This window comes from Vitis riparia, chromosome 4 (assembly GCF_004353265.1).
Source record: "Vitis riparia cultivar Riparia Gloire de Montpellier isolate 1030 chromosome 4, EGFV_Vit.rip_1.0, whole genome shotgun sequence".
NCBI classification, from domain to species: Eukaryota; Viridiplantae; Streptophyta; class Magnoliopsida; order Vitales; family Vitaceae; genus Vitis; species Vitis riparia.
This window is the reverse complement of record NC_048434.1, coordinates 3,227,082-3,248,813: the sequence shown is the minus strand read 5'-3', so window position 1 is coordinate 3,248,813 and position 21,732 is coordinate 3,227,082. Positions and strand designations below refer to the sequence as shown.

The following is a 21,732-nucleotide window of genomic DNA, read 5'->3' as shown; positions in this document are numbered from 1 at the left end:
AATAGGTTGAGAGAAAAATGAAGAAGAAGATGAGTTGAGGGAGAGAATAATGAAAAAGGTGTTGTGGAAATTTTTAAAACTATAAGATGAATGTATTAATAAGTTTTTAATTTTTAGATGGATGTGTAAATAAAAGAGATGCAAAAAGAGTTTATGAAAATGCATTTATAATTTACCCTAGATATTTCTTTAATTTTTATTTTTTTTAAAAGGGGAGCTTCTCCTTTTAATTAAACTAAAAATTTATTTTTAAAATATTAATTTAAACTACCTATTAATCACTAATATCTATTAATTTCTAAAAAAATGTTAAAGTTTGTATTATTCTAAATTTTATTTTAAGAATTTAAATTATTGTAATAAATTTTTTATCTTTCTAATGCTTGAATCTATATCAATTGTAATTACTAGTACATTTGGTCAAGATATGAGAAAATAGATGGGAAAATAAACAAATAAATTAAATTTAGAAATGGATGTGGATGAACATATTGTAAAAAAATTATTAATGATAAAGAAGAGAAAAATCAGAAATATAAAAATAATAAATAAAATATTAATAGTAAAAAGATTCAATAATGAAAAACGGGTGGAAGGGAAAAAAAAATGTATATAAAAGATTCCTTTTGATTGTTTAGAAACATTTTAAATCCGTGAAATCCCATCGGGATCTAAAAATATCAGCATGTAGGTGCTTACACGACTTGTGATATCCCACATCGGTTATGAAAGAGTGCTTACATAGCATATGATATCCCACATCGACTAGGGGAATCTTTGTGAGAGGGAGAGGGTGCTTACTTAGCATGAAGCAGGAGACTATCCTACTATATATCCATCCACAAAGAGAGAGAGCTCCACCCAAATGCCCCAAAAGATCAACCATAGCTCAGCTGCACCCCCAGCCAAGATGGGTGATTATCAGGGTTGAGCTGCAATCATCCAAAGGATTCAGTACACATTTCTCCATCAGCATCTGGGCTTTTTTTTTAGGCATATGAAATGAAGCATTGATTCCCAAAGAGTTAACCTTGATTAATGAATGTATTTGAGAGGAAAATTTTCTGTATATTTTTTCATGTGAATTTTGAACTAGAACTGGTTTCTTCTCTGAAAAAGTCCTGTGAACACATCCTTAATATATGACAGACAGCCCTGTGAACTCCCATCCTTAAGATATGGCAGAGAGATCTGTGAAAGCCTACCATTGAGAAATTCACTTGAGCAACCTGGGATAGGCGAGTTGGGCGGTACTAGAAAGGAATGTGTGAAATTACGGCGTTCTTGTTGATCTGGACTGTTGCAGTGAGCTCCTGGATGAGTTCCTATTGCCCATATCAGAATAGCAAGCACAACTGCATTGATCTGGAAATGGGGTGCAATCCATTTAGATTCAAAGTATCTCCCCAAAGAAAACAGTTTGGAATTCCCAAGTATGCAGAGATGCAAGAAAACAAACAAATCCCCATAATTATGGTGTTGAAATACTTCCATGGAATCATATCCCCAAAGAAAGCAGTTTGGAACTCCTAATTATGCAGAGATGCAAGAAAACAAACAAATCCCCATACTTATAGTGTTGAAATCCATCTCTTAATTATGGTGTTGAAATTCTTCCATGGAATCATATCCCCAAAGAAAGCAGTTTGGAACTCCTAAGTATGCAGAAATGCAAGAAAACAAACAAATCCCCATAATTATGATGTTGGAATTCTTCTCTTCATATCAAGAAAAATTGGTTAAAATGACTTGTGTGCAGTTTTGTCCAAATCTTTAAGAAAATTTTGGAAAACAGAACTTTTAATGTCATTTGAACAATGAAAATCATCCCACAACACAAATTTCTGCAGGAAAAGCAGCCTTTTTCTGAAAAATAGGGGGGAAATGGCACCATCTGTGGCTACTGAAATCATTTCCAAACAAAAGATTCACTTTGGGCTGGCCTGACTGGCTGCAACCTAGCGTCTCACCTATAACAATTCTGCATACACCAAATCTTGACCTTCTAATGGAATTGTTTTTTGATTGAATCGGAATTGAAACAAGAGTATACAGATGTTGATTTTTCCAACACAACAAGTTCATAATTTGAAGAGGTATGATGGCTGCATAAGTATAGATGTAAAAAAAATAGCCTTATTCTGAAAACAGAGAGGATTACCTGCCCAACCAGAACCACAACTGAAACCGACCGGCACATTATCAGATGGAAGTTGAGAAAATTCTGGAAATTTTTATAGTGCTCATCAATGTACTTGGAAATTTGCTATCACAATAAAAAGCCAAAAACAAGAGGTATATTATGAGAGAGTAGAAGCTCAAACCTGTAAAATTTGAATGCAATTCTAAAGAATGACTTGCAATGACCACCAAGAAACCATGTCAAGACCCATCAAATGGGTTCCATTTAGTAACAATTCCACCATCTAAAGAACTTTCCTCAAGATTTAGTAAGACTTGTTATACCAATTTGTATCCACCATATGGCGGGTTTTGGATTTTGATCCCAGTTTTTCTGCTGCTGACAAGGGGAAAACTTATTGAAAACTAATGCAACTGGGATCCATATTCTGATCAACTAAGCCAAAATTTTCTTCAATTTTGACAGTTAGTATGCGATAGAAATCTAGCATGAAGTCTTTCTTCATCGATGTTACTACTAATACATATGCCTAACAGGGCAGAAGACTCACCCAAGCCCAGTCTATCTTGAACAAAATCGCAACAATCACCCCAGCTTGGAGGAGAAGAATGGAGCACATGGAAACAATATACTTTAAAACGAGGTCAAGGACAACCAATATTATTCAAGAATGAAATACACAACATTTCAACAACACAAAAAAAAACAAAAAACAAAAAAAAACACCACCTCTGACTCCATTTGTCTATGGAAATCATCTCCACCTTTGAAAGCAAATTCTTTTTGCTTTGGCCAAATTTAATGCTAGGCAGCAATAAGATGCAGAATTTAAGCTAATTGGAAAGGATACTATGCAAAGACTAGAACTGCTGTCGCAGTTCGCAACCACATGGCCATAAAGTGTGGTCAAGCAGACGGCAATCCCGATGGCTAAACATATGTAGATGAACCTGTCCAAAATAAGCTATATGGTGTGAATGTCTCAGAATTTCAATGAAATTCAAGTTAAATGTCAATGTTCATGCTTAAATGTCACTGAAACTGATTCAATCTTTGCCCATCATAACTTTCTAGTTTTGAATTTCTTTCTCACATACAGATTGAATCTTTTCCATTATTTTTTTGTCTGTAAATGGTCTTGCATCCATGAATTGAAGATCCATGTGAGGTTCATTATGGTGCTCTAAATCTATTTCAGTACAGTAAATTTCTAGCTGTAGAAATCAACCCCATTAATAAAGGGTATCTGTTCTTTTCTCCTTTTTTTGCCCCAAAAAAAAAAAAAAGGAAAGCAGCCATAGCTTTTCATTATCTTAGTGGAAGCTTTCTTGGGAAATAAAATGGAAGTGGTGAACCACCAAGTCATTCATGAACAAAATGTTATTTTTGGTACAGAACCACTTGACCAGGAAAAAAAGGAAGTAAATAAAAAAGAAAAAGAAAAAGAAAGAAAGCAACCCACCTTTGAGTAAGGGGAAGAACTCAGAAATTCTAAAAAAAAAAATTGAAAAAGATTCTCTGGGAAGAAACCCAGACAGAGGAATGGTAAAAGCTAAACAACAAGAACTAGGGTGGGTGGGGGGCAAGGAGAGAAAGAAATCTACCATGGTCGAGGAAGAGGAGTGACGATAAGCATCTGAGAGAAGCCATCATTCCACTTCTTGAGCAGCCAGAGGCAGTATATAATCATTCCAATCCCACACAAATTCACAATTATATTCACAACTCTCTTTGATTGGTGTAAGAAGCACCCGGCACACCTAACCATTACTGGCTCTGCAGTCTGCTCCGACTCCTCTACTCTGAATTGAGCTATTACTAGTAGGTATATTCAAACCTATCCCTCCACCTCGACCTCCACTCTTGATGATTTGTTTGAACATGAATGGTGGTGGAACTTGCATGTGGCGAAGTGAGAAAATGACTCAAAGTTCTTGGGAGATGGCTTGTGTGGCTACATTGCGTTTGCTTGATTCCGCGTGTGCAAGAAAATTTGAAGCCTGAAAAGCTTTACCTCACCAACCATTCAAATGTAGTATAGGATGAGATCTTTTGGCCACGTGCCCAACCATACCCATGCAGGAAACTTTCAATTTTTTCTTCCTTTTAAAGCTTTCTTCTTTTTTTTTTTTTTGGTTGGGGGGGGGGATACCATTATTTAATGTCATACTGTCCTGCAATAATGCAATGGGTCTGTACAAATAGGTGGGACATAATGCAATGGGTTTGAAGAATTAATCATCCTACTTACCGGGTCCGGGTCCTGGGGTTCTGACCTCATGACCAGTAAACCGAGTTGGGAGTGGTTGGTGAAGGTGTCTTGCCTTGGCCTCTGAGGGCAAATGACTACTTCATGGAAACCCCCTTGTCTCGTAGCTTTCAAAAATTTTATAGCATTATTATCATACATCATACAATGCCCACATGGCCCAAGTAGGCATCATCTATCAACCCCACGAGTCCAACATATAAATAATTGCATCTGGGAAGTTCCTTTTAATGTATGGCCAATAAATTATCAAGATAACACAATAATTGCCATCTATTTCTTTTATAGATGACATTTTACTTTAGAGTTATCCATCAAATCGCAGTATGCATTTAAATACTATCATTTTGTACTTTAATCTCATTAATTTGTACCTTAATCTTATTTTCTGTCCTAATCACAAAGTTCTATACCTTGATCCCTATCTATTTATACTTTCATCTCATTTTCTTTTTGTCCCATGATCCCATTGTTTGTATCTTCATCCAACGATCTAAATTAATTTTTTCATTCATTTTCAATGATGGAGATTCATCGTTCAATGGATACCTGTCCAGTTTCTTACTTTTTCCCTCTACTTTATTTGAGATTTGAAATCTCCATTACTGCAATTCCATCATTCGTTTGACAAGTCATAGGAATAATAATAATCATGAGATAGACACAAACCTTATATCAGTTGTATTGTTCATGAATAATAAAAATCCCACCAACCAAGGGTAGCTGGTAGGTGAGGCAGTTAAGAAAGATGAGATTAGTCCTGTTGATTTGGAAGGATTTGAGGCAAGAATATATTTGATTCACTTGGATTAAGGTAACTGCTGTTTTCAAACTCATAACAGTGAACTGAGATATGTGGGATCATCTTCAAACAAAAGACAAGGTACTTTTGGATGGGTACAAAGGAAAATTGGTAATTAATTTATCCCCATGTTTCACATGTTCAGATTTCAGAGGCCTTACATAAACCTAATAAGTAATATAACAAAATAACTTCAACTAAAAGGTATTTCAATACCAGAAGAGCATACTGGCAATATTTCTAAAATGGACCTCCTGATGGGACCACAACCTTCCTTCTTTTCTCCAAGAAAAATGCAATAGCAGAATAAGGCATGTGAAAAACAACATTTCAGTGACTCAAAATTGACATAAATAAGAAAAAAAAATTCCCTCCAAGTATCCGTAAGAACCAACAAGAGAAAGGAGGTGAACCCTAAAAGGAGATGGGCAACTCAGTCAGCTTTATCCTGTCCATATCATTCTTCAAAAGAGAAATGCAACTCAGTCAAGCTTTACCCTGTCCATATCGTTCATCAATCCTTCAAGCTGAAAAGAAATAAATAGATAAATCACCACAAATATGTATAAAATAACCATATCACAAAGTACGCTTTTAAAAAATTTTAAAATCACTAAAAAAACAAAGTTGAGAGGAGGGGCTACCTTAACAACTTGACGCATGAAGTAGTCCCCATATCGCTTGGTTGGTTTGGATTCAACAACATGAATCATATCCTGTATTAACAGAAAAAGGGTGCATTAACAGCTCCATAGAAGATGGAAGCTTCTGCAAAGAAAGTCCTATCTCCTAAAACTGTGTACCTTCTGGTATTCTAGTAACTAACTTATTTGCAATGAAAACTGTATCTAATTTAAATTATTCAGTCAGCACTAACATCATGTTCTCAAAATAGTGATACGCATGATGAAAATTAAACTTGCCAGCTGGTGAACAGCTGTAATTAAAGTTTTCAACTAATCTTTACAACAAAGCAATCTCCAAATCCTTGTCCATTATTGTCAGAAAATTCCAAATCCCATTAACAAGTTCTCCAAGCTGTCTTGAATTCTATCGTATTAGATTCTACCATATGATGATTCAAGTGCACTATCCTGCAATGACTTCAAATTTTTTTTCTCTATTTTCCTTTTTGGATTTTCTAAGCATGCAATTACCAATCCATGTCCATCATGGATAGATAATCCCATAAATATGTACTCCAAGTTCTCTGCAATTCTACCATATGATAGATAGGAGAATATCTAAATTATGCCAAAGAATCTTGAATGAATCCCCATGCAGGAGTCAAAACAAGTCCCTTCATAAAACAAATAATTATGCAGAATTTAGAACATACATCATCAATGTAGAAATCAACATCAGCATTGGAGCCAATTTTTCCATCGGAATCAACGGCATGTGTTTTGTGTTTATATGTCATCAAAATTGTCCTGCAAGGTACAGATCACAAGAAACAAGTCAAAGGATTGTAATTAGTAATATTATATGAGTATTATAGAGGACAAAATCAAAAGCAAAATCCTCAAGATTCAACCTTAGTGTGGGGTCATCCACTTCCATGTACGTCGCAAGCTTCCCAAGAGAGATGGTTGAATATACTTTCAAGAAGGTACGGACACCTGATAATAACTGTTGCTGCTTCACTTCATAAAGGAACAGCTTCAACTGAAGTCTATAAGCTTCCTGCACCAATAGATGCCATTTGACAAATCATATAGATATCGAGAGAGAGAGAGAGAGACACGATTGTCCAGTAAATCACATGGGAAATAAAGCAGTTGAACCGCCCAAAAAAGTATGCTCATGTGCATGTTTAAAGAAACAGCAGAACTAAGAGCCAACTAATCATGTCAAATGCCCCTGTTAGGATAAATCTATGATTTGAGGCCTTGAGGCCTTAGCACAATCGGCAAGGAGTTGGGTGGGGATGTGGCGGTTTCAAGTTCCATTCCCAACAGGAAAAAAAAGTTACCTATTAAAAAATGAAAATCAAAATAATAATATATTTGTGATCTGAGTTAACCTAGAAGGCACAGTTAACCTGGAAGGTACAATGATGGAGAGATGTGAGTGTCATTTTGAATGGAAATGTAATTTTTCTTTTTCTTTTTTTTTTCTTTTGATAGACAAATATATAATTATATTAAAATGTGAAATGTACTAGGTCATGCCCTGTATCGGTTCCAACAATACCAATAGCCATGTTTTTTGGTTGATACCATAACACTCACATCTTTTGTCTTTTATTTTATCCTTTCATTATTTTTCCCCCTCTTTCATCTTTTACAGTTTTACTTAAATTGTTAAACATCAAGTCTTGTTCTTTGCACTAAGCTCCTCTTAGTCCAAATGATAAGTTAGTAATCTATTAAGTGAAATTAGATACAGAAACTTAAATGTGACTGCTTGGAAAATCCAGATAACTTACTCAAACAGCAGTTTTCTCTCTTATGGTAAAAAATCAGTTAAATCCTATTTTTGCCCTTTTGAGCCTACTTCAGGGGGGTGCTTCCCCTCTAAACAGGTCTGGAACTCTTCTGCACTCACAAGAAAGTGGATTTCTTTGCTTGGAAGACTGTTCAGGAAAGGATTTTCACAATGGGCCAACTCAAGGAAAGGGCGGCAGTTAGAGAACCAGTGTATTTTATGCAAGAACAATGAAGAATCAGCAAAACAAATTCTAACTCACTGTGATAAAACTAGAATATTATGAAATCTATTACCCTATGTTTTTGGCATCTCATGAGTTCTTTCCTAGTCAGTGAAGTATGTCTTACTTGGTTGGCATAGGAGTTTTGCAGGGAAGCAGCACAATAAGGTGTGGACAGCACCTTCTGTTTGTTCCAGGCTATTTGGCAAAAATGTAAAATGTAGATCTTTTGAAGACAACAATGCTTAAAAGAATCTATTCTGTATTCTCTTATTCTTTGGTCTAGGAAATCTTTGAGAGTGGGTTTTCTTTCCTAGTTATATTTTTATTATTTTCCTAGGACCCTGCTCATGAATTGTTAGCTCTTTAGTCCTTCAGCATCTCAGCACCTGGGTTTCCTTTGTTAGATTTTTATTGTTCTCTTAGCACTTTGTTAGTGTAGTGTTGGCTCTTTGGTCTATTAGTGTCCTTTAGCACCCTATGTATAGTTCCACCATCCTCCCCCCTTCCCACTCCTCTTTTTTTTTGGCATTTATTAATATATATTTTTTTTAATATTAATATTTTTTATTTGCCCATTAATAAAAAAAAAGCTAGTTTGTCAACACAGACCAATTGATTGATGTAATCGAACTTATTGCCAGCACAAATGTAAAATGGGAAGCATATACCTGGTTGTAATTTACAAGAGGCTCCTCGTAAACAGGAGCTGAGGGGGTAATGAACTTGGGACATGCATATGAGAAGAGCTCATCATAGAGAGCAAATGCTTCATCATCATATCTCTGCATTCTATTCATCTTCTCACCGTACTTCTCCTTCAACTGAGACTGTACAGTCTCCTCAACAAGCTGCTCTTGGGGGCAAAGTGAGAGACAAATTGCCAATAAGGCATACATCTGCTCATTCTTCTTTAGTATTTGCTCATACTGTGGAGATTTTTGATGAAATTGCTTGGTCTTGTAAATGTATAGAAGAATCTTGTTGAACTCCCGAATGGCTTCCACATACCTTTAAAAGGCCAAGAAACCTGTTAGGCTAAGTAAACAAGAGAAAACACACACCCACACACACAGAAATTAAGAGTGGTGCATTGATCTGTGTAATAGGGTTCAGTACCTTTTGGCAGTTTCTCATTTAAATTAAATTTAGTTGTCTATTAAAAAAAGTAATGCACTTATAGAGATAAATACAAAATGGTGTTTTTATTTTTCATTTAGGCATATTTGTTTATTTGCAGAGGGCACCATGGAATTTTAATTCATACTCAATTCGCTTGTCATAACAAGATCACAGGTACTCCAGTGCTTCCCTCAAAACAAGTTCCTAGCTGGGGTTGCACTCAAACAAATAACAACTATCACATGCTTCACAGAAATTTAAAAGTAAGAACATAATTATCAGCATATCAATAGATGTATCATGTAGTTTCTGCCTTACATGTTCCACTTAGTTTGCATTTTTCTCCTACATGCTAGCAGGTTAAGGTGTTCAAGCTTCACAAAGAGAAGAGTCATTTCTAAGGTACAATCTCCAGGGGCTATCAACCCAACTAGCAAGAATTTTTTAAAAACTTAAAACAAATTTCAAGATATTGAACAGTAAGCATTTCCTAACTTCTTGGTAAACTGCTAGAGGTCACGAAATTTCTTCAATTTGTTGCATCACAAGGCAATGTTCTAGATAAAACTTTAAATTCGTTGAGACTGGTGGTTATCGATAACTTATCCCATCAAATTCATATTGTTATCTAGTTAAAATTCAGACGCTTGAACACCTAATAGAATTTTATCTATTGAGTAATTATAGGCAAAGTATCATTAACTATTTGACCCTAAAGAATTTGAAGGTATATTCTTCACTCGAAAATATGAAAATCAACATCCAGAAATCCTTAACCAATCAAAGAAGCAAAACCAACTAAAAGACCATTAGACATGGTAGAGGACTAACATACCTCCGCAACATAAGATTGGCAAACCCAAAATGATAAATGGTTGTAATGTGGCTTCCAATAACACTGGTGTAAACACCTTGTTGACTAATGTCAATGGGGAGTAAGCACTTCAGACCCGTATGATAATCACCCAAAAGACAATGAACTCGAAGCAAGCCCACCATGCTGAAATATCCCAGCACCTTCAAGACATTACTTCCACCATTGTAATCATATCCATCGGTAGCAGTGAACTGTTCAAGTCCTTCCTTCTCCTGCTCCAAGATCTGAATGATCATGGACTTCTCAACAAGTGCTTGCAAGAAGTTGAGCACACCATACACATTCCAAGCCTGCAATTTAAAACAAAAAAACCGCAAAAAATAAATAAATAAATAGCGACGGTTATCAAAATTTCCTGTTCTGATGTTAGGACTGAAGGCATTTTTATATGCAACTGAAGAAATAACATTAATGCATGATGCATGTGTAAAGCAACAGTTGGGTTCCATCAACCAGCACTAGCAACAATTAGTGGGTTTCTTTCCACCGTCACCACATTCTCAAAGAGCATTACTTGATATAAAACAAAAATTGGCTGTCCAATACATCCAGATGAGCAGCTAAAACTATTAAAGACCATACATAAAAAATTATGGTCATATGGGAAAAGAAATTTTGCAGAACCAATTGGCATGAGTCATAGCACATCCTTACCAAAAGAAAGCACAAAAAAACCAGAAATATCTATTCCCTCTATTGATAATGAAAATTTATAATTAAATAAATAAATAAAACCACAGAATGATAATCAAAAAAATCTTCACCCAGGGGCAGAAAGAAATATAGGAGAGAGAGTTTATCACCAACCACTAATTAAAGCCAACAGTTTGAATAAGATACAACCTAAAAGGTTATCTTATCATCATAATGACCCAATTACCAACACATTTTTTAATCTTTCCTTCTTTTTATTTTGGAAAATCAAAACAACATAAAAGATTATTGTTTGGAACATTACTTTCTCTCCTTTCCATGAATTTTCCCTATTGGAGCCAATCATTACCAGATCAAATTGCCTCAAACAACAGAATTTCATGCTGCATTGAATACATTAGACTTGAGGTTTTTATTTTTTTAGAAAACCAAAAACATAAAACATAAAGCCAAAAATGAGTTCCTTTGTTTCCTGAATTGTCACACTAACCAACATGACAGTAACCCATTTAATTCAATTAATACCAGATCAAGTGCCTCGTAGGAGCAATCACCTGAATGTAATACAAAAGTCAAAATTTTCATTTCTTTTGTCGAGTTTACATTTTTATTAAAGTCAAAAACCACATAATACATCATCTTAACATTATATATTCGCATATTTTCAAATATTTTCTTAGCAACCAAACAGAGCATGGAGGACTAAGTTCTGTTTTCATCACTCCCAGACAACAAAATATCCAAAATTCAGGATTTAATTATCTTCTCTTTTCCCAAGCTTTCTCACTAATCAATTAAGTTCAACTGTACCCAATCAAACTGCTTCCCCTTTTGTACAGTAAAATAAAATAGGATATAAAGCCTGAGGTTGCAAATTAATTCCTTTTTCTTTTGATCTCCTCTATTCTCACGGAAACCAACCAAAGTCTAATTTTTTTTTATTTTCAAAACAAAACACAACTAAAAAAAGAAAAAAGAAACACGTAATTCAGATTTTCTCAGCAAACAACGAGAATGTTGATCAAAATCCAATAAGTACCTGATCATACTGCCTCAAAAGGGCAATCTCTTGCTCTGTCTTGTTCTTCATCTTGGCCCTGTACTGGCAAAAGCTCTGAAACTGGTACACAAACTCATCAACCATGTCCCAGAGCCACTGGTTTGGCAACTGCATGTTGACCACTCCATGTAACACCACCTGAAACAAAGAGCAGTAATTGTCCCACGAATCGATCCGCTGCTTGGCGGTGGGGGAGAGGCGGGCATAGAGATGGCGGTACCACATCTCTCGGTAGAGGAGGCAGAAAACATGGTCGTTGTCGACGTGGTGAGCGACGGCGTCGACGGAGGGCCAAGGGGTCTCCTTGAAGAGGCGGTCAGAGAGGGTTTGGAAGGAGGACTCGTACATCTGGTGGATTTCGTAGACGTTCTTCTCACGAATGTGGCGGTAGAGGTGGACCACGAAGGTCCTGACGGAGTCGGGAACGTAGTTGGGGTCGTAGCCCAAAGGGTCGACTTGGGATTGAGATTGGACGTCCTCATGGTCGTAGGAGGAAGCCATGGTTGCCTGGACAGCGTTAAGGAGATTAGGGTTTCGGAATTTGGAACCCTAATCCCTGATTGGGAGAGGTGTGGTTTTGGTGGGTAGAACAGCCACACAGCTCGAATCGTGAGACTAGGGTTTTGGAATAGCAGAGAAAAAAGAGTGAGTTACCCTAGAAGAGAACAAGGATACATTGGTAATTGTGCTTTCTGCCATGGGTAAAGTTGGTGATTTATCCCAATTTTGGCCTCCTCCGTGGAAAAGAAATTAATATTTTTAGTTTCCATATTTAACTTCATACTTATTATTACATTTATTTAATTTTAAGTTTAATTATATTTAATTTATTAATTTAAAACAAATTATCTAATTCTTATTTTTTAAGTATTAAGATTATTTGATAAAATTAATTTAAAATATTTATTATAATTAAACTAAATGAGGTTAAATAACAATGAAGGTGATAAAATAACAAAAAGATCTTAGAAATAATTAAGATAAACGAAGTAAAAAAAGTAAAATAAATATGTGGACTTAAAAATAAATTAATTGGTTTTACTTATTACTTAAAGTTATTTTTTACTTTAAATCATATAATTAAATCATTTTACCAAATATACTTAATTTATTTAATAATTTAAATTAAGTTATATACCAAAACACCCATTAAAACAAACAAAATTCCCTTAAAATTAATATTAATAGTCTAAAAATATACTTTCCAACATGTTTTCAATCTCTGTTCTTATAGATTTAGACATCACAAATATATATATATATATATATATATATATATATATATATATATTTCACTTTTTTCAAAACTTCTTCCTTCTAAAACGCTTGTAAATTATTTATAATAATATTTTTCAAAATTTATATAAATCATAATTCCTAAAATATCTTAATGTGGTACAAATATAATATTATGATATGGATTAAAAACATGTATAAAAATACATAGGAATTATTTGTCTTTAGGTTTATTGTTGAGAAGAAAAAAAAATTAAGAGAAAAAAAAATGAGATATATGTCAAAGACAATAAAGAAAGATATTTTGTAACAACATCGACTTCCCTTGATTAATATAGTATGGTATGACTAATAGAATTTTCGAAAAGGTATATTCAAAATGTCCAGGCATATTAAATTTTTTCAAGTAGATTCATTAATATGATTAATATTTTAAAATTGATGTATAAAATGATTGGATGAATGTAAATATAAATCCTCTAATAATTTTTAAATTTTTGCTTTTTAATATCTTTTATCTTTGGAAAGGTTCTTGCTATAGTAATTGGTAGTGTCATGTATACAAGGTAGTATGGCTTTATACCAAGATTTCATTTGTTTATATCATGTATGAGTCTTATTGCTTTATATATTGGGTGGATTTATTTACTCTTGAGAGCAATGTACTCCTTAATGCTTGAGATGGAGGTTGTTTGATTTTATGTACCTCTGATAGCCGAGGAAGTTGTTAGATCAAGTAGATTTATCGATCTTGAGAGATAGGTACTCCTAAGTACCTAATAATGAAGATTGACAGATTTTAGGTATGCCTTGAACACATGATTTAAATTCTAAATTTTGTTGTTTAATTGATTTATTCAATTAGAATTTTATAGTTTGAACATCAAAAAATTTTAAAAATTTATATGAATCCGATTAATTTATTCAATTAGAAAAATCTAATTTAAATATTAAAAATTTTAAGTTGTATTTAGTTTATGAAAAGTACTAAAAAAAGAGAAGAAAAAGATTTTTTTTTTTCATATGTGATTATACTATAAAAAATATTAAAAAAATCAAATACAATTGTAATTAGTTAAAAACTTTTGTATTTTTAAGTTATTTAATTTTTATATAAAAAAATTAACATAAATAAAATGAGTTTGAAAAGTATATAAAAATAATTTATTTATATTTTCTCTTTCTATTTTCTTTGCAATATTTTGTATTAGCCAAACATAACCTTAAATTTTTATATGAATCCTACTGAAAATGCAGTTTGTAAACATGAAAACTCGTGGAATGTTGGGCTTGGGCCCTCGTGGTTAAAGTTCGAACTACACCTAGCAAGGCTCAGGTAATCCTTTGAGCCAACTTGGATTTTTACTACCTGAGGCGACTTGGATTTGTAATTTTAGGCCTACACTTATCACATATTTTTGTAAGAATTGGGTATGGATTATGGATTATGGGTGATGCTTTAGGCAGTGTCTACTTGATAACGATTTTATCACATTCAATAATTGGATGGTAAAAAATAAATTGGCGGTGCATGTCAGAATCCGATCTAAAATGGTCAGATTCTAGCCACATTAAATAACGGTCACAGGCCCACCATCTGTAGAAGCATTAAGTGTAAAATACGCAAGCTCAGCAAGAGAGAGAGCAATTTCCTTTAATGTAGCTAAAAAAGTGGTACATGTTTCGCTCTGTAAATTTTTTACAAGTCATAAGATTTACCTACGAGGGTAGAGATGCAGCAGACCAGCAATTCAACAGAGGCTTACCAACCCCTCGTTTTATCAGCCTTGTCTTGCAACTCTTCGTTTGTGTGTGTGTGACACCAGTTAGACCATGGAAGAATCATTGATGCCTTCAGCATTCCAGGATGGAATTCCATCCTCTGTCGATGCCAAAACCTGGAAAAAAAAAAGGTTCATAACACTTGATAAAAAGCTGTCACACTCGTCTGTAGGAGTTAGTAGGGGTTGGATAAACAACTTCCTGGTAGCTGTCGGGTTCATCTTCTTCATCAGAGGATAGGAGGGATGACCCCATCCATGCCTTAAAGCCTTCATTAACACGCCTTTCCACATCTGGGTTCACTTCCAAGGGGCTGGCTTCCAACATTTCCAGGCCAAGATTTCTACCAGCAAAGTCACCTTCATCTAGGATTACGGCAGCTCTCCTTCTTAAGAAGAAAGCAGTTCCCCCATATAGTAAGACTAGCCCCCATGTCCCAACCTCATAGCACCAAAACAAGGTTATGGAGCAGCTGCTCCCAAGCGTGAGGAGACTGGAACCAAGAAACAGTGCAAGAAGACCAAAGATGATAGCAAACACAATGTTAAGAATGGATAGACAACGCACACCTCCTGTAAATTACAAAAAAGAGAGTTCAACACACTAGATAAGTAATCCATGCAAATGGATACCTATTCCTTAATGAAAAATTAAAATTTTTTAAAAATTAAGAAAAAGAAGGATGTATACAAAGTTTGAGATTTAAGAACAATTAGTATGGATTAATTAAGGTATGCATTATATATCTTTGAAGAACCAATGCAAAGGCATTAAACCAAATATTTGGTATGGAATAGATAAGGCATTATCCCAATCGTTTGGCATAGAATAAAAGTATCGCTTATTAGCAGCCAAATTTTGGTCAAAAATCAAGTCAGAATGATTCAGGAAAAACACATACCCCTTTTTGAAGCACAGTAGTTATTTTCAACCACCTTTAAACAGCCATGTCTTGTTGGAGCAGAATAAGCAACAGTCATTCCTGGAGTATGAGTAAAACCACAAACAAATGGAAAATCACAAAGCATATCCAGTTATTCCATGAATAACGGTGATTACATAAAGTTCAAGTAAAATAATTGGAACTAGCATGAGAATGAAATTTCAATGAAATAATAACATCTATAAGAACAACGTTTTATTAAAAATTTAGCACCAGAATAAGCAAAGTGTCAAAATATGACACCAAGGATAAAACCTGATATCACAGGCAAAGGAGATGTTTCAACTTTTCTTTTTGGCAAACAAAAGGCTAGCTGTAAGATTAAATACTACGTTCATATGCAAAGTGAAATTCGAATGATTCCTTTAATTCCTATGAATACATTGTGTTACTTAAGCCCAATAAAAACAGAAAAACAACAAATTCAACTTCTAGATTCATATGCAGAACTCTACTCCAATTAACATGGGAAGGGCATACCTCCTACATGAAATGTAAATCAAGTTTTAACTGCACCTAATGAGAATCTTGTACTTTCAGCAAGTCGTCCTCGATAACTAAGACCAAAGCTGTGCTTTAATCCATTCTTGTTGCTTTTTACCTCAAATGCTAGTCCTTAAATGTTTAAAATCTAGGTTAAAGATATGACACCACCAAGCATGTCTTCTGATTTGGGAGGTTACATTGTGTTGCAGTATTTATTTGAAAATTACAGGAGTCAGAATGTTAGCTTATTTTCCTTCACTACATTTTCTTAGCATCCAAAGAGAGCTAAAGTAATAATTTACATTCTCTAAGCAGCCAACAGATTTCTATAAAAAATAAATAAATAAATAAATAAATAAAAATAAAAAGCAAGGCAGTAATAAACACAACAATCCTTCAAATTTTCAATTTCTTTCCCGTTCAGGGGACTCTGTCGGTTGTCAGTAGCCAAACACAACTAGAAGAAAAATAACACCAATTTTCTTCATCATCCGAGAAATGAGCAATAAATCACAGTTGAACATTCCAATTTCTCTCCTATCCCAACATTTTCCCAGCAACCAAACAGAAATAAAACAAAAGGTCAAAAGTGCGAATACAACAGTCTTTCAAATTAGCAGTCCCACTTTCTCAGCAGCCAAACACAACAAAAACAAAAATAACACAAAATTTTCCAACCTGCCAAGAGGTAAACAGACGAGGCGAAGAAAATCAACATGGAGGGAATGAACACAACCATCCAGTAATAATCCGCAGTTTCTTGATCCGTAAGATAAAAAGCACCGGGAAAAAGATCCGAATCGCCTCCTTTGGCAGCACTGACGGAGAGCTGCTGAAGCCGTGGATCGCCGCAGAACGGCCGCTTTGCGCTATTTCCAGGAAACACAATGTTCAAACTAATGACCGTAGAGAGAACAATAGCAAAGGTTACGATGGCCAAACTGCAAATTAAGAGTGGTCTTTGAAGGTGAATCCAAGCTTTGTCTTCTTCGCGGAGCGCATCGTACTCGTGCTTCGGCATGAAGGCTTGCCGGAGCGCATCGCCGATGATCGCCATGGATGTGCTTCAACGGATTTTCCCTGGTTTCTGAAACCCTAGCTCATGGCCTTGTACATTGGTTTTGATTTTTTTTTTTTCTCTCTTTTTCGGTTAGTGGTGATTTGACTTGCGCACCGGAACATGAGCCTTAGGGATTAACCTAACTTCCAATATAAGTAATGAATTTTAATTTCAATTTTCAACAATAATATGAGTCGCGGCTCGTCCTTGATGGGAAGAGTCATGAAAATCCTATCATTCTCCGTCAAATTCCGTTAATCTTCGAGTTTGTTATATAAGGGCATATTTGTAAAAGTACAAAATGAGAATGAAAAGTGTATTCCATTGTGCCATCATTGTTGTGCATAAACTATTTATTAAAATTTTTGCATGATATTACCTTATATTTAAGGTAGGAAGTAGGAAATCTCCTTACCCGTTAGTTAGCTAAAAAAAGTTGAGGTTAATTTGAATGTGACATTGGTAGATATGTCCTTTATAATAATCTTGACAGACATTCAACATTTGATTGGATGAACAATTACTTTCAAAATATTTACTTCTAACGGTATAACCATTGCTTAACATTTTTCAGGATTTTTAGAATAAAAAATCATCAGAATCAAATGGATAAGTGTGAGGAGGCTTTTCGTCAACATAGAATGTAGTTATCTTTCCCTTTCATGATGTTTTATCAAGAATTTGAACATAAATTGAATTTATATTAATGGTCTTTTTGGTGAGAATTTAGCATGTGCGCAATGAATAATATAAGTAAATATTGAAAGAAGGAGAATAACTATATTGATTATAGATTAGTTGATTTTCATTTTAGTAGTTAGGTAGCTAAAGTCACATTTTAAAGTATGAATGATTACAATGTTATTGGATCACCTAATTCGTTTGATATTATAAGATCGTTAACTTTTTTGAAACTTCAAGAATTTGATGTATTGTATAAACATTATAAAGTAATAAAAGCTTAGTAATGACTAATTTTGCCTTAAAAATAGGTGAAGAGGAGGAGGATTACAAGTTTTGAAGGATCAACTATCAAAGGGGTTGGAGCTAGGTTTGTTCTCCAAAGTCCAAATGGGGTCATATTATAAAGAACTATCAAATTTAGGTGGCGTGCCTTCAATAATGAAGTAGAATATGAATTTCTCACTACAGGGGTTGGAGATGGCTAGTGGTTTACTAGTGAAACGGCTCTACTTGCAATTGGTAAAATTCATGGTTGATTATAAAAGTTAACAAAATGAAGGCATTCTTAGGTTGATAGACAATTCCCCTGGGTTCTACTCTCACTTGTTAAACCAATAGAACTATCTGAAGAGATGAAAACTGTAAGAATTTTTTACAGTACCGAGTTGAAAGTTTTGCAAGCTAAAGTCTCATTCAATTTAGATCCGACGGCTAGGAAGCATAACAGGGAGTGCAACAACGTGGAAGTCGTCCAATACGCCTACGGTATTCAAATCTAACAGTGCAAAAACATCACAGCCAGAGTCATGAGTGCTCGGGTTTCAACTTTCAACCTTTGAATATCGGTGTTCGAACAAGAAGACAAAACTTTGATCCCAGTCTTTCATCGGAGCTCTCTCTGTTTGCGTCAATGGCTTTTCTCTCAACTCCCCCTTTTGCTTCCACTGCTTATCCGGCCAAATTCAGTCATCATTCACTCGATTCACCAGTCTTTACTCCAACATTTTCAGTTTTAGGACTTGGGTTTCGAAGTATCTCCCATGGGGTGGTGGTTAGAAACTCTAATCAAGCTGAACCTTTGGTTGGTGAGTTTTCACGTCGTTTTGATTTTTTTTTTTTGGTGGGTTTATTAAAATTCGGTGGTAATTGACTTGTTTGGGTTCTAATAACTCATAGTTTTTGGTTGAAATTTGAAATTTGGATTGTGTATAGTGTTTACCTCTGTTTGCCTGCTGAGAAAATGTTCAGAAAGAAAATAAACCGAGATTTCGGATCTTCTATTTTTCATTGGTCGGAGCCCAGAAGAAAAAAATGTAGTAAAAGACCTTCCACCCCAACTGATGCAACTATTTGGCTTGGTTAGGGTAATTGTTCTTCCATTTTTCCTCTTTGGAAATTAAATGGCGTAAATATTAGAGTCAAAATTCGTGTTTCTTTTTTTCTTTTCTCACGTTTTCTCAGCAACCAAATGAGGTCCAGTGAGTATGATGAATATTTTGATCTTTTTTTTTTTTTTGGTGGTTTCTAAGACTAATAACTTTTTGTGGCAGATTCCCCTCAAATAGCTGATGTTCCACTGTTGTCTTGTTTGGAGGTTTATTTTCTCTACCTCTCTCTTAAATTGGTTTCTGTATGTCACATGGGTGTTTGAACTTTCCAAGAAAGTTAAAACAATTGAACTTCATTAAATGCTTTTATATGTTGGTCTACATGATATATCATGTTGAAAGCATATTTTGAGAACTTAGCAGAAATGTATATGGTTGGCACATCATTGATACCCAGGAAATCATTTATTTTTTCTGTGTTGTGGGAACATATTCTGCATTGATTTTCTTGATAATGCAATGATATGTTTGTGAAGGCCATTGAAAGGCTAAAAACAAGCCAAGAAAACCAAAAAAGCAAGCAGCAATACCTGGCCATGTATTCTAGCATTTTTGGTGGAATCACAACAGATAAAGCAGCCATGGTGATTCCTATGGATGACCACATGGTCCATCGAGGTCACGGAGTCTTTGATACTGCAGCAATAATGGATGGGTTAGTGATTCAGGCCTCATGACAAGTAGCACCCTTCCTGTTTTATTATTTTCTTATATATCAGCTGCATCTTTTGAATAGTATATATGTAATTGATATCCATGTCAGGGTTCTGAAATGTTTTTTATGTCAATCTACTTTGTGATTACTTCATTAGATGCAATCTTCTTTGAAACTGAATTTATTTTAATAGTGCTGCAAAATCCCTGGCTGCTCCTCCATGAGAAACTATATGTACTAGTTCATGATGAAGCATACTAGGGATCAATACCTTAAGAATTCTAAGTGGCTAATACAGCCCAGCTTTCAGCAAATATCTTCTTTTGATTCCCTCCAGAAGTTATAAACCTTTAGCTCAATCAGTAATTTAAGCTCCTTTCTGTTTTTTCTGTGTCCCAGATATCTCTATGAGTTGGACCAGCACCTAGACCGTTTTCTAAGGTCAGCATCCATGGCCAAAATCAATCTCCCTTTTGATAGAGAAAGCATAAGAAGAATACTCATACAGACAGTAAGTGCTTCCAAATGTAGAAAGGGTTCACTAAGGTACTGGCTTTCAGCAGGACCTGGTGATTTCCAACTATCTCCATCAGGCTGCCAACAATCAGCTCTTTATGCAATTGTAATACAAGATCTATCTCCTTTTGATCAGAAAGGCATTAAGGTGGTAACTTCATCAGTCCCCATAAAAATCCCTCAATTGGCTACCATGAAGAGTGTGAATTACCTGCCAAATGTGCTTTCAAAGATGGAAGCTGAAGAAAATGGTAGCTATGCAGCAATTTGGCTAGACGATGACGGGTTTATTGCTGAAGGACCTAACATGAATGTGGCTTTTGTTACAAAGGAAAAAGAACTTGTGATGCCCCACTTCGATAAAATTCTTAGTGGGTGCACAGCTAAGAGAGTTTTGGCTCTTGCTGAGGGGTTAATGAGGGAGGGGAAGCTTCAGGGAATTAGAGTGGGAAATTTGAGTGTGGAGGAAGGGAAGAAAGCAGATGAGATGATGCTTATTGGCAGTGGAGTTCTCGTTCGGCCTGTATTGCAGTGGGATGAACATGTTATCGGTGATGGTAAGAACTAATACTCTCCATATTCTGTCCACACTGGGAAATGCTCGGTTTTAGGTCAATATATGACACTGAATAAACTTCCAACTTTGATAAAACTGAACAGACATGATACTTTGTGGAAATATTGTTGATTATCACATATTCACATGACATTGATTAGTTTTCAATAATCGTTTCTTTGTAGGTAAAGAAGGTCCTGTGACTTTGGCTCTCTTGAATCTTATTCTGGATGACATGAAGTCTGGTCCCCCTACCGTTCGAGTACCTGTTCCTTATTAACCAAACTTGATTCCATCATGTTGGTGCTGTATGATGGCGGGTCCTTGAACATCAGAATGCTATGGTCCCAAATTTTCTGCTGGTTTTTGAAGCCAGGTTTGGGAATTCCTTCCAACAAAACCGTCTGCTTGTAAATTGAACTGATCCCTTTGATGAATGATAATTGACTGAAGTCCTTGAATTTGTCCTCTTATCCATGATGTGTAAAATAAGAAGTGATAAATTCAACATATATACAACTTGTTTTGGTGTCATTATCATGTCGATGCATCAAAAGGGAAAGAATCCTAAATTTTGTTTTCTCCATCTGCCTCCTTGACAACCAAAGGGATTCTTAGGAGTATATATTGAAAGTTCAGGCAGAACTTTATTTTTCCTGAACTTCCATGCTTCATCCTATATATGAATTCAAATGTTTTTCTGACCTTACCATCTTTTAGGGGTTGTATACATAAACAAAACGATACATTTAAAATGAGAATTCATATAGAATGCAATGAAGTACCAGAAATTAGGCTCTAATTAGCTGTATTGTCTGTACAGTTCTGCATCGACCCTAATTTACT

The 21,732-nt window shown here is 35.0% G+C and overlaps 4 protein-coding genes across 8 annotated transcripts; 1 reads left to right on the top strand and 3 right to left on the bottom strand.

Annotated features, from left to right (window-relative positions):
* Nucleotides 1-590: 590 nt before the first annotated feature.
* On the bottom strand, nucleotides 591-4,178 carry LOC117912008 (tetraspanin-19-like). Of its 5 annotated transcripts, none has more exons than XR_004650960.1 (6): nucleotides 3,748-4,178; nucleotides 2,994-3,093; nucleotides 2,694-2,774; nucleotides 2,325-2,518; nucleotides 2,162-2,224; nucleotides 591-1,365 (listed from the first exon to the last, which is right to left on the bottom strand). XR_004650960.1 is itself a non-coding variant. In XM_034826412.1 (6 exons), exons 1-6 carry the CDS (start codon nucleotides 3,909-3,911, stop codon nucleotides 922-924), a joined length of 621 nt encoding a protein of 206 aa, XP_034682303.1. In that variant the 5' UTR covers nucleotides 3,912-4,138; the 3' UTR covers nucleotides 591-921. The 5 variants fall into 5 exon arrangements, 4 of the variants coding, with proteins under 4 accessions (XP_034682303.1, XP_034682304.1, XP_034682302.1 ...); XM_034826412.1 differs by lacking the exon at nucleotides 2,325-2,518 and having other exon boundaries at nucleotides 591-932; nucleotides 1,206-1,365; nucleotides 2,162-2,266; nucleotides 3,748-4,138; XM_034826413.1 differs by lacking the exon at nucleotides 2,325-2,518 and having other exon boundaries at nucleotides 2,162-2,266; nucleotides 2,994-3,107; nucleotides 3,748-4,137.
* Nucleotides 4,179-5,299: 1,121 nt separating this feature from the next.
* LOC117912863 (eukaryotic translation initiation factor 3 subunit L) lies at nucleotides 5,300-12,228 on the bottom strand. The gene is made up of 7 exons (XM_034827626.1): nucleotides 11,560-12,228; nucleotides 9,825-10,156; nucleotides 8,539-8,878; nucleotides 6,752-6,900; nucleotides 6,554-6,647; nucleotides 5,859-5,930; nucleotides 5,300-5,741 (listed from the first exon to the last, which is right to left on the bottom strand). Exons 1-7 carry the CDS (start codon nucleotides 12,079-12,081, stop codon nucleotides 5,697-5,699), a joined length of 1,554 nt encoding a protein of 517 aa, XP_034683517.1. The 5' UTR covers nucleotides 12,082-12,228; the 3' UTR covers nucleotides 5,300-5,696.
* A 2,199-nt stretch (nucleotides 12,229-14,427) lies between these two features.
* Nucleotides 14,428-17,276, bottom strand: LOC117913658. The gene is made up of 4 exons (XM_034828696.1): nucleotides 16,706-17,276; nucleotides 15,500-15,580; nucleotides 14,797-15,170; nucleotides 14,428-14,714 (listed from the first exon to the last, which is right to left on the bottom strand). The coding sequence occupies exons 1-4, from the start codon at nucleotides 17,082-17,084 to the stop codon at nucleotides 14,643-14,645; spliced, it is 906 nt and encodes a 301-aa protein (XP_034684587.1). The 5' UTR covers nucleotides 17,085-17,276; the 3' UTR covers nucleotides 14,428-14,642.
* A 1,207-nt stretch (nucleotides 17,277-18,483) lies between these two features.
* Nucleotides 18,484-21,420, top strand: LOC117912140 (D-amino-acid transaminase, chloroplastic). The gene is made up of 5 exons (XM_034826626.1): nucleotides 18,484-18,856; nucleotides 19,322-19,365; nucleotides 19,636-19,814; nucleotides 20,214-20,887; nucleotides 21,072-21,420. The coding sequence occupies exons 1-5, from the start codon at nucleotides 18,682-18,684 to the stop codon at nucleotides 21,164-21,166; spliced, it is 1,167 nt and encodes a 388-aa protein (XP_034682517.1). The 5' UTR covers nucleotides 18,484-18,681; the 3' UTR covers nucleotides 21,167-21,420.
* Nucleotides 21,421-21,732: the final 312 nt, after the last annotated feature.

What these genes read in the sequence shown, in the direction of transcription:
- LOC117912008 (XM_034826410.1), bottom strand. Translation starts at nt 3,911, where the DNA reads ATGGTTAGGTGTGCCGGGTGCTTCTTACACCAATCAAAGAGAGTTGTG. An exon ending in ACTCCTCTTCCTCGACCATG is followed by an intron (nt 3,094 to 3,747) that starts GTAGATTTCTTT and finishes TATTTTGGACAG; the next exon opens with GTTCATCTACATATGTTTAG. An exon ending in TCAAGATAGACTGGGCTTGG is followed by an intron (nt 2,267 to 2,693) that starts GTGAGTCTTCTG and finishes TTATTGTGATAG; the next exon opens with CAAATTTCCAAGTACATTGA.
- LOC117912863 (XM_034827626.1), bottom strand. Translation starts at nt 12,081, where the DNA reads ATGGCTTCCTCCTACGACCATGAGGACGTCCAATCTCAATCCCAAGTC. An exon ending in TTTTGAGGCAGTATGATCAG is followed by an intron (nt 10,157 to 11,559) that starts GTACTTATTGGA and finishes TTTAAATTGCAG; the next exon opens with GCTTGGAATGTGTATGGTGT. An exon ending in TCATGCGTCAAGTTGTTAAG is followed by an intron (nt 5,742 to 5,858) that starts GTAGCCCCTCCT and finishes ATTTCTTTTCAG; the next exon opens with CTTGAAGGATTGATGAACGA.
- LOC117913658 (XM_034828696.1), bottom strand. Translation starts at nt 17,084, where the DNA reads ATGGCGATCATCGGCGATGCGCTCCGGCAAGCCTTCATGCCGAAGCAC. An exon ending in GTCTGTTTACCTCTTGGCAG is followed by an intron (nt 15,581 to 16,705) that starts GTTGGAAAATTT and finishes CTCATACTCCAG; the next exon opens with GAATGACTGTTGCTTATTCT. An exon ending in CTACTGTGCTTCAAAAAGGG is followed by an intron (nt 15,171 to 15,499) that starts GTATGTGTTTTT and finishes TGTAATTTACAG; the next exon opens with GAGGTGTGCGTTGTCTATCC.
- LOC117912140 (XM_034826626.1), top strand. Translation starts at nt 18,682, where the DNA reads ATGGCTTTTCTCTCAACTCCCCCTTTTGCTTCCACTGCTTATCCGGCC. An exon ending in ACTGCAGCAATAATGGATGG is followed by an intron (nt 19,815 to 20,213) that starts GTTAGTGATTCA and finishes TCTGTGTCCCAG; the next exon opens with ATATCTCTATGAGTTGGACC. An exon ending in TGAACATGTTATCGGTGATG is followed by an intron (nt 20,888 to 21,071) that starts GTAAGAACTAAT and finishes GTTTCTTTGTAG; the next exon opens with GTAAAGAAGGTCCTGTGACT.